The 11,615-nt window shown below is 37.5% G+C and overlaps 1 protein-coding gene across 1 annotated transcript in view; it reads left to right on the top strand.

Moving 5' to 3' along the window:
- The window catches only part of LOC307184875 (uncharacterized protein), a gene marked incomplete at its 5' end in the record, with an annotated part of 352,550 nt that extends 348,847 nt beyond the window's left edge, over window positions 1-3,703 (top strand). Inside the window, one exon of the mRNA XM_079918638.1 lies at window positions 3,579-3,703. Within this exon, the coding sequence (XP_079774764.1) occupies window positions 3,579-3,601 (23 nt within the window). The 3' untranslated portion in view covers window positions 3,602-3,703. The remainder of the gene's footprint in view (window positions 1-3,578) is intronic.
- Between the last annotated feature and the right edge of the window lie 7,912 nt (window positions 3,704-11,615).

Here is an 11,615-nt window from a genome sequence, read left to right on the forward strand (position 1 = left end):
TGTTTGCACCTTTGTTAAAAGCCCATTGTATCCTTATTCGTGCAGACCTATTTCTGAATTGATTTGTATCTCCCTGATGATCAGTGATGTAGAGCATCTTTTTGTGTGCCTGTTGGCCATCTGTATGTCTTCTTTGGAAAATTGTCTATGTAGGTCCTAAGTTCACTTTTCAATCAGATAATTTGTGTTTTTGCTATTGAGTTTTATGAGTTCTTTGTATATTTTGGTTATTAACTCTTTCCCTGATATATGGTTTGCAAATATTTTCTTCTGTTCCATACATTGCCTCTTCATTTAGTTAACTGTTTCTTTTTCTTTGTAGAGCTTTCAATTTGATGTAGTCCCAACTGTTTATTTTTGCTTTTGTTGCCTATGTTTTTGGTCTCATATCCAAGAAATTGTTTCTAATTGTCAGGGAGATTTTCCCCATGTTTTCTTCTAGCAGTTTTATAGTTTCATGTCTCCTATATTTAAGTCTAGAATCCATTTTGATTTAATTTTTTGTGAGTGTTTTAAAACAGGGGTCTAATTTCATTCTTTTGCATGTGAATATACAGTTTTCCAAGCACCAGTTATTGAAGAGACTATGTTTTCCACATTGAGTATTCTTTTTTTTTTTTTGCGGTACATGGGCCTCTCACCGCTGCGGCCTCTCCCGTCGCGGAGCACAGGCTCCGGACGCGCAGGCCCAGCGGCCATGGCTCACGGGCCCAGCCATTCCACGGCACATGGGATCCTCCCAGACCGGGGCACGAACCCACGTCCCCTGCATTGGCAGGTGGACTCTCAACCACTGCACCACCAGGGAAACCCCACATTGAGTATTCTTGGTTCTCCTTTTCCTCTGTCAAATATTAGTTGGTTGTATATGCACAGGTTGATTTCTGGGCTCTCAATCCTGTTCCATTGGTCTGTGTGTCCATTTTTATGCCAGTACCATACTGTTTTGATTACTATGACTTTGTAAAATAGTTTGAAATCAGGCAGTGTGATTCTTTCAGCTTTGTTGTTCTTTATCAATATTGCTTTGGCTACTAGGGGTCTTTTGTGGTTCCACACAAATTTTAGGATTTTTTTTTCTATTTTTGTGAAAAATGCCATTGGAATTTTGATGGTAATAACTGTATTGAATGTATGGATGGCTTTGGGTAGTTTGGACATTTTAACAATATTAATTCTTCTGATTCATGATCATGAACATGTTTCATTATTTGTGTCCTCTTCAGTTTCTTTCCTCAGTGTCTAATAGTTTGCAAAATGCAGGTCTTTCACCTCCTTGGTTAAATTTATTCCTAAGTATTTTATTCTTTTTCATACTATTGTAAATGGGACTGACTTCCTTATTTCTCTTTTAGATCTTTTGTTGTTAGTGTATAGAAATGCAAATGATTTTTGCATGCCTCTTCTGTCTTTTGCAACTTTACTGAATTCTAACAGTTCTTCTAACAGTTTTTTGTTGTAGTCTTTGCAGTTTTCTATATATAAGATCGTGTCATCTACAGAGACAACTTTACTTCTTTTCTTATTTATTTGACTTTTATTTATTTTTCTTGCCTACTTGCTGTGGCTAAGACTTCCAATACTATATTGAACAAGAGTGGTGAGAGTGGGCATCCTTGTCTTGTTCCAAATCTTAAAGGGAAAGCTTTCAGCTTTTTATCATGGAGTATGATGTTAGCTGTGAGTTTGTCATATATCGTTTTTATTATGTCAAGTTATGTTCCCTCTATACCCATGTTTTGAGAGTTTTTATCATTAAAGAATGTTGAATTTTGTCAATTGATTTGTCTATATTTATTGAGAAAATCACATGCTTTCTATCCTTCATTCTATTAATGTGGTATATCACATGTTTTGATTTGTGTATGTTGAACCATCCTTGGTGGGATGAAACCCACTTGATCGTGTATGATCATTTAATGTGCTGTTAAATTCCAGTTTGCTAGAATTTTGTTAAAAATTTTTAGGGCTTCCCTGGTGGCGCAGTGGTTGAGAGTCCGCCTGCCGATGCAGGGGACGCGGGTTCGTGCCCCCGTCCGGGAAGATCCCACATGCCGCGTAGCGGCTGGACCCGTGAGCCATGGCCGCTGAGCCTGCGCGTCCGGAGCCTGTGCTCCGCAACGGGATAGGCCGCAACAGTGAGAGGCCCGCGTACCGCAAAAAAAAAAAAAAAAAAAATTTTTAGATCTATGTTCATCAGGGATATTGGCCTATAGTTTACTTTTTTTGTAGTGTCCTTATCTGGCTTTGGTATCAAGGGTAGTGCTGTCCTTATAAAATGAGTTTGGAAGTGTTCCTTACTCTTCAGTTTTTTGGAAGAGTTTGAGAGGATTGACATTAATTCTTTAAATGTTTCGTAGAATCACCAGTGAAACATCTGGTATAGGGTTTTTCTTTGTTAGGAGGCTTTTGATTACTGTTTCAGTCTCCTTACTCATAGGTCTGTTCAGACTTTCTGCTTCTTCATGATTCAGTCTTGGCGGGTTATATGTTTCTAGGAATTTATCCCTTTCTTCCAGGTTACCCAATTTGTTGATGTATAATTTTTCACAGTGGCCTCTTACAATCCTTTGTATTGGGTTGGCCAAAAAGTTTGTTCAATTAGTGAACACATTGTTCAATAAAATTCTTGGTAAAAATAAAAAAATGTCTTTTTTCTTAAAACAGAATGAACTTTTTGGCCAACCCAGTATTTTGCAGTGTCAGTTGTGATGTCTTCTCGTTCATTTATAGTTTTGTTTATTTAAAACCTCTCTCTGTTTTTCTTGGTTAGTCTAGCTAAAAGCTTGTACATTTTGTTTACCTTTTCAAAAAACAGTTTCATTAGTATTTTTCTTTGTTTCTCTCATCTCTATTTATTTCTGCTCTGATCTTTGTTGTTCCTTCCTTGTCCTAACTGGGTTTAGTTTTCTTTTTCTGATTCCTTGAGGTGTAAAGTTAGGTTGTTTATTTATTTAAGGTTTTTTTCCCTTAATGTAGGCATCTGTCACTATAAACTTTCCTCTTAGAACCATTTTTGCTGCATCTCATAAGTTTTGGTATGTTGTATTTTTACTTTCATTTGTCTCAAGATACTCTCTGATTTCCTTTTTGGTTTCTTCTTTGGTCCATCAGTTGCTTAGGAGTGTGTTGTTTAATTTCCACATATTGGTGAATCTTTCAGCTTTCTTCCTGTTATTGATTTCTCATTTCATACCTTCGTGGTTGTGAAAAAGAAACGTGAAATGATTTCTATCTTCTTAAATTTGTTAAGGCTTGTTTCATGGCCCAACATATGATCTATCCTTGAGAATGTTCTGTGAAGCGATGCTTTGTAAGTATTTTGATTGTTTTGTAAATATTTGTTGGATGGAAGAATGAATCTGCTTTTATTTATCTCATTCCTAGGTCAAATTCCCTGGTAATCCATTTCCCACCTAACAGCCACAATGACATTTTAGAAATACAAACTCAAAGATTTCCCTGATAACTTGGAATGAAAATAAAATTTTTAACCAGGCCTGAAAAGCACTAAATGATCCGACTCCTCTGCTTACCTCGAAGACTTCATCTTGCTTCACTCACATTCTCTTTTGCAGTTCCGGCCACCTGTCTTTCTTAAGGTTCTGTGAGGACACCAAGTTCGTCCCTGCCTCAGGGCCTACACTGCTTAGAATACTCCCACCCCCTACTAGTTCTTTGGGTAAGTTTATTTTCAGTCAAGTCTCACGTTTCAAATGCAAGAACTTTACTGTTAATACTATTTTTTCTAATGTTAAAAAGTGACAAAATATACTCAAAACATCAGAAAATCTAGTGACAGAGAGTATGATTTGCCTATCCTTATTCAGGATATTTAATGGTTTTTATATTTATTGAGGATTTCAGTGTATTATTTAAAAACAGTATAGATTTTCAATTTATTGTAATTATAGATACGGGGAGTATCTCAATTCTGGGGCAAAAGATTAAGAACAGGAAGAGGAAAGGGTGGGGGAGATGGAGAGATTTCAAGAAGCAGATGCTGTTTCAACCAGTCTCCTACTTAAGCTAACAAATTGCAATGGTGCAATTTTTACAAACAATAAGGAGTGTCTTTTATGCTCTGATCTTAAAACTGCTAGGTAATATTACCTTATTAATCCTTGCAATGTCAGTAAAGTAGGTGTTAGGAATTGTGACTTGCGGTTGGAAAAAGGCAACCCAGAAAGATAAAGAGACCTTTGGAAGTGAGCTTGGTGTGAACACCGAATAAAAGACAGTTTAATGTATAACTCCTGCTATGGCACTTCTTGGATTTTGTTTCAATTCAACTTGATAAACAAGTATTAAACATATTTTTTCTGCTAGTATATGGGGGAATACAAAGCTAAATATGTGAGTTCAGCCTCCAAGGACATCCTAATCTAGGTGGGGAGACAAGCACCTGCAGTTAAGCACACATTTATTAAGCCGTTTAGTCAGTGGAGGTAGTAGCAAACATTATAGAATACAGATGAAGAAGCAATTCATTTGAACTGAAGAGAATTAGGAAGTATTTTACAATAGAGGTGGTATGTGATCTTGGACTGACTGAGGAGTTTGACAGATGGAGACATAGAAGAAGAGCTCCGCCCCACCCCACCAAAGTATGTGGAGTTATTAACAAGTGTGATGTATTTTATGGAAAAGAATAAAATCTGGTGCTACTGAGGCATGGAGTGTGTAGAAGGAGATGAGGTTTTTTTACTGCCTCCTTTCTTCCTTACAAGAAAGTCCCTAGGCCGGAACATTCCTCCTCCTCTTGTTCCCTGGGACATTTTCTCTGAAATGCTTTGTTGATCATGTGTTTTCTTAACACTTATGTTTCCTCTTTCATTTATTTTTCTTTCATTCATTCATTCATCCATTCATTCATTTTTGTGACACACATTTAATTGGAACCTGTCATGTACCAGGCGTTGTGCTAAGTTAGCCTGTAGACACAGTGTTGAAGATGACAGACATAGCCTCCACTGGAATTCAGTCTAGTAGAAAAAGGTAAGTAATAGATGCTATTCATTTATTCAACCAATATTAAGTGCTGATCACCTACTATGTGTGATAAGAACTAGAAATACAGCAGTGAACAAAATGGACAAAAACCCCTGCTTGATGGGAACAGGTCGTAAAGAGATCTGACCTAATGTGAGGGATGAAGGAAAATATCCCCTGGAAATGACATGTAAGTTGACACTTGATTGTTGTGTTGTCTCCCCACTGTCTAGCACAGTATCTAGCATATGGGGGATAGCTGTTATGCAAATGAATAAGAAGAATTATACTACTACCTACATATTAGCTAGAAGTAGTAAGAGTAGTAGTAACATAATCTTTATTGTGAGCTAGTTTATTAATGTACTTTAATGCAGTTTATCATTTAATCTTTACAATAACCTTATAATATAGGTATTATTCCAATTTTCTGATGCAGAAAATGAATCTTAGAGATGTGAAGACTATTCCTAAGATCCCACAACCTGTAATTGGAAAAGCCAGAATTTGAACCCAACTTTATGTGACTCAACATTTACATGAATCTTAACCACTAGAGTATATTACCATCTTTTGCATGTTGTATAAAGTCTGCATTTGTCATCCTAGCTCTTGTCAAAGATCTCACAAGTCTCCTGAACTTCCTTTGATGATAGGGAGGAAGGGTTTAGAGAAGACTCCATAGGAAATGCATCTTCTGTGTATCTTCCCCACCCTCTAGAAATTTCTGGATGTCTCCTATGCCCAGTTAGATTTTTAAAGGGTAGCAATTTGATGCTTCAGGTGTCCTGGTGAACTGTGCTTAGAAATCCTGGGCTCTATGAGTGAACTGCATTTCTCTAATAATTAGTGATGTTGAGCATCTTTTCATGTGTTTGTTGGCCATCTGTATGTCTTCTTTGAAGAAATGTCTATTTAGATCTTCTGCCCATTTTGTGTTTTTCTGATATTGAGCTCTATAAGCTGCTTGTATATTTTGGAGAGTAATTCTTTGTCAGTTGCTTCATTTGCAAATATTTTCTCCCATTCTGAGCATTGTCTTTTCATCTTGTTTATGGATTCCTTTGCTGTGCAAAAGCTTTTAAATTTCATTAGGTCACATTTGTATTTTGTTTTAATTTTTATTACTTTAGGAGTTGGGTCAAAAAAGATGTTGCTGTGATTTATGTCAAAGAGTGTTCAGTCTGTGTTTTCCTGTAAGAGTTGTATAGTGTCTGGCCTTACATTTAGGTCTTTAATCCATTTTGAGTTTATTTTTGTGTATGGTGTTAAGGAGTGTTCTAATTTCATTCTTTTACATGTAGCTGTCCAGTTTTCCCAGCACCACTTATTGAAAAGGCTGTCTTTTCTCCATTGTATATTCTTGCCTGCCATAGGTGTGTGGGTTTATCTCTGGGCTTTCTATTCTGTTCCACTGATCTATATTTCTGTTTTTGTGCCAGTACCACACTGTCTTGATTACTGTAGCTTTGTAGTATAGTCTGAAGTCAGGGAGCCTGATTCCTCCAGCTCTGTTTTTCTTTCTCAAGATTGCTTTGGGGGGCTTCCCTGGTGGTGCAATGGTTAAGAATATGCCTGCCAATGCAGGGGACACAGGTTTGAGCCCTGGTCCAGGAAGATCCCACATGCTGTGGAGCAACTAAGCCTGTGTGCCACAACTACTGAGCCTGCGCTCTAGAGCCCATGAGCCACAACTACGGAGCCCATGTGCCAAAACTACTGGGCCTGTGCTCTAGAGCCTGTGCTCTGCAACAAGAGAAGCTACTACAGTGAGAAGCCGGCACACCACAATGAAGAGCAGCCCCCACTCCCTGCAACTAGAGAAAGCCGGCGCACTGCAACGGGGACCCAATGCAGCCAAAAATAAATAAATAAATTTTTTAAAAAAAGATTGCTTTGGCTATTCAGGGTCTTTTGTGTTTCCATACAAATTGTGAAATTTTTTGTTCTAGTTCTGTGAAAAATGCCATTGGTAATTTGATAGGGATTGCATTGAATCTGTAGATTGCTTTGGGTAGTATAGTCATTTTCACAGTATTGATTCTTCCAATCCAAGAACATGGTATATCTCTCCATCTGTTTTTGTCATCTTTGATTTCTTTGATTAGTGTATTATAGTTTTCTGAGTAAAGGTCTTTTGTCTCCTTAGGTAGGTTTATTCCTAGGTATTTTATTCTTTTTGTTGCAATGGTAAATGGGATTGTTTCCTTAATTTCTGTTTCTGCCCTTTCATTGTTAGTGTATAGGAATGTAAGAGATTTCTGTTTATTAATTTTGTATCCTGCAGCTTTACCAAATTCATTGATTAGCTCTAGTAGTTTTCTGGTGGCATCTTTAGGATTTTCTATGTATAGTATTATGTCACTTGCAAACAGTGACAGTTTTACTTCTTCTCTTCCAATTTGGATTCCTTTTATTTCTTTTTCTTCTCTGATTGCCATGGCTAGGACTTCCAAAACTATGTTGAGTAATAGTGGCAAGAGTGGACACCCTTGTCTTGTTCCTGATCTTAGAGGAAATACTTTCAACTTTTCACCACTGAGAATAATGTTGGCTGTGGGTTTGTCATATATGGCCTTTATTATGTTGAGTAGGTTCCCTCTTTGCCCACTTTCTGTAGAGTTTTCATCATAAACGGTGTCAGAATTTGTTTAAAGCTTTTTCTGCATCTATTGAGATGATCATATGGTTTTTATCCTTCAATTTGTTAATATGGTGTATCACATTGATTGATTTGCATATAGTGAAGAATCCTTGCATCCCTGGGGTAAATCCTACCTGATCATGGTATATGATCCTTTTAATGTGTTGTTGGATTCTGTTTGCTAGTGTTTTGTTGAGGACTTTTGCATCTATGTTCATCAGTGACATTGGTCTGTAGTTTTCTTTTTTTGTGACACCTTTGTCTGGTTTTGGCATCAGGGTGATGGTAGCCTCGTAGAATGAGTTTGGGAGTGTTCCATCCTCTGCAATTTTTCATGAGGCTGTCAAATACACTTAATGAATCAAAAGAATGCCGTACAAATATTGTTTCACTTTAGGTTTGAGAAGCATGTTCCAACACCTTCTGCCCATGAGAAGATGAAAATTAGAAGCGGCTTCTATTCAACTCATCATTTTCTCCCATGGATCTGGAATCTCCTTTTTTGATATCCATGGCACTTATAAGTTTCCTTTCTCTGTCCATAGAAAAGCCTCCTCCGTTTGTAGTTTCTCTCTTTTCCACATGTCCCCTCTGTACATTTTACTCCTTGGATATCCTTTCTCCTTTCCTTCATTCTGCTCCTTTGAGAGTTCAGAGTCTTGAGGAATTGTCAGATACTGAATTGTATCTAGTTCTGGTAAGGAGCAGGTGTATAGAAAGATCAACAAGATAAGCCTTCACTGGGATTTATCCTCAGAATTTTATATATAAGAAAGTCATGCTTACCAGTCTATGAAGGTTAACTTTCTTCTAACATGTCTCCTGTATGTTACTTTTGCAAAAGTGTCTGACCCCTTTGTTTCTCTTTCCTCAGTTGTAAGGCTAAAGACCCCTTTCCTAATCTTGACATGGGCTACACAGATCCCAGAAAGAAGAGGAAAACAGAAAAAACAGATTTATCCCATCACAAAAATGATTGTAGAGTGAATAAAACAATCAATCCTCAAACATCTAAGAGAAATTAACATTCTTTACTACTCTGCCAGAATTAAGAGGGAATAGGGAAAGTATTAGACACAGATGCTTCAATTTACAGTTCAAATTTGGAAGTCCTAAAACCGAGCTAAATTGTATGCAGAAGTTAGATTAAGCTAAAGAGTCAATGCTTATTTTACAATTCCAGGTACTGCATTGGCTACAGGTAGCATAAAGATGGATAGATCATTCTGTGGCCATACTGATCACAGTCTAGTTGGGAACGAAATATGTAAACAGAAAATTTCCATACAATATGGTAAGCACTACTATAGAGTTATTCTTAGGAACTCCAAATTAAACTCCAAACTAAATCAAGGAATCATTCCTGGAGAAAGTGATGCTGAACTTAGTTCTAGCCAAGTGAAGAAGCTAAGAAAAAAAGGAGTTATAAACAAGGAAAATGGGGTAGACAAAGGCAAAAAATTGTGAGAATGCAGAGTATGCACAGGAAACTTATTAGAATGTAAAGTTTAAAGGAAAGCGAGACAGAAGCTGAGGATGGAGAGTAGATAGGGGCAAGCTCACAGAGGATCTTACGTGTCATGTTAAGAAGCTTGGGCTTGTAAATGATGAACCATAAATCAGGAAAGGCAATGTTTTGCTGTGGTTACAAACAACTCTCATTTTCCACTGGCTTAAAACAACACGTTTATCTTTCTTTCACTATATGTCTGTCACAGGTGAACGGGGAACTCTTCGTTGTTGTCACTAAGGAACCCACGCTATTGAAATATCTTGAATGCCGGAAGTTGTCAGAAGGAAAAACGAATTCTGGAGGGTTTCACATTAGCAACTAAATGCTCTGGCTTATAGGTGACACAGGTCACTTCTACTCACAGTCACCATGTGTAAGGAAGAGATGAATTCTGTATATTTCTGGCAAATAGTACTAATGACTACCACAGTTTGCCTTTCTAGTCACCAAATATTTGATTTGTCCTCCATCCAGTATGCAAAATATATTCACCTCCTCCCTAAGGGAGACACCCCAAAGGTACCATTTAGTCATGGCATCAGCTGAGTCCGGCATCTTATGGTAGTTTCTACATCAGGGTTCAGTGCCTGGTAGTTTACTTAGGTTGGTCCAAAGACTTTGAGGTAAGAGGACCAATTGTCAGCTCTACACCCCAAACCCAATATCCACTGCTGGAATAGGAATAAGATAATCACAATACATAAACCCACATGGTAGAAAGGGGAAGAATGAGAGTCACACCACAGTTACTGATTTGCAGATTTTATGAAGTCCTGCTGGAGTGACAGAAGAGAACTATGCCTGGAAGATGATGTGAGGGTGGAGGGGAAGGGTGCTCCTTGGTTAAGTTTTAATTCTTATCCTTGAAAATGTCTTCCCAGTCCATCTCTCTGTGGATCTTTGCTCCACCCTCATAGTTTCATCCCTTTCATTATTCTCCTTGGCTGGGTCTGAAGTGGGCATTGGAGAACATGCTCTTCTTCCAGGATTATGGTTCTATGACAGCTACCTCAAATATTTAGTCAGCTTCTTATCTATTTTATTTTAGTTATCTCATTATGCCATTAGCCATACCCACAGTCCTTTTTGAAACACAGTTCTCTCTCTCAACATAATTGTGGGTACTTTACCACTTATCATTTCTTTGGAGGGGGTAGACATACCTTCTGCCTCTTTTCCTTGAGCCATTCTGTCTAGCTGGAAGAATTTATTGTGCACACCTTGAACCCATGGTTTTAGCAGGCATGTCTTTGTTTTGCTTGCAAGAATGACTTCTAATCACCTTTGCCACCCAAAGCCTCCTCAGTTTTATATTTTAACAATGGAAAGGAAAAAATGGTTGCTTCTTCCAACCTGGAAAGTCCTCTAATATATTCCATTCTTCCTGTTTATTAGCCTTGCTTATAAAGCAGCCAATTTTTTAAAATTAATTTTTATTGGGGTATAGTTTATTTACAATGTTGAGTTAGTTTCTACTGTATAGCAAAGTGAATCAGTTATACATATATCCAGTCTTTTTTAGATTCTTTTCCCATATATATCATTATAGAGAATACTATTGAGTTCTCTGCGCTATACAGTACGTCCTTATTAGTTATCTATTTTATATATAATAGTGTGTATATGTCAATCCCAATCTCCCAATTTATCCCTCCCCCCCTCTTTTCACCCTTGGTAACCATGAGTTTGTTTTCTACATCTGTGACTCTATTTCTGTTTTATAAATAAGTTCATTTGTACCATTTTTTTAGATTCTACATATAAGCAATATCATATGATATTTGTCTTTCTCTGTCTGACTTACTTCACTCAGTATGACAATCTCTAGGTCCATCCATATTGCTGCAAATGAAACAGCCAATTTTTAAAGGTTGTCTTTTTCTTATAATACCTGGTTGAATGTAACCAATTGCAGTTAATGTGTGTTACTAACGTTCAGATGTCTAATCCTTGCCTCTAATGCCACTAATTCATTAGATCCATTACCTGTACCTATTAGTTTTGCCAGTTGTTTCATCACTGCATAACATGGACTCTTCCACTTCCAGTTTCTTCACAGCTCCCCTCTGGGCCCCCAAGATAATTCTGTTCCTTAGTGTTATTGTTCAGCACCCTACTTCTAGAAACTAAGTTTCATTTCAATCAGGATAAGAGGTTGTGCTGTGGTAACAAATCAGTCAAATGACTCAGTGTCTTAAAAACAACAAAGGTATATTTTTTGCTTACACTACATGTAGATCATGAATTGGCAATTATAATCATTACTCAGGGATCTAGGGATCAAGGACCACCATCTCAAATATTGTATTTCACAATAATGGGGGCAAGAGAGCCCTGGCAGGTCTTTCCGCAGCATCGAGATGCTTTGGTTAAAAGTGACAAAAATCATTGTTCAGAAATAGTCACATGGAGTCCCACTCCCAACCATAAAGAGAGCTAGGAAGTCCAATCTTACCACATGCCCAG

This window comes from Stenella coeruleoalba (assembly GCF_951394435.1).
Source record: "Stenella coeruleoalba genome assembly, chromosome: 3".
Lineage (NCBI taxonomy): Eukaryota > Metazoa > Chordata > Mammalia > Artiodactyla > Delphinidae > Stenella > Stenella coeruleoalba.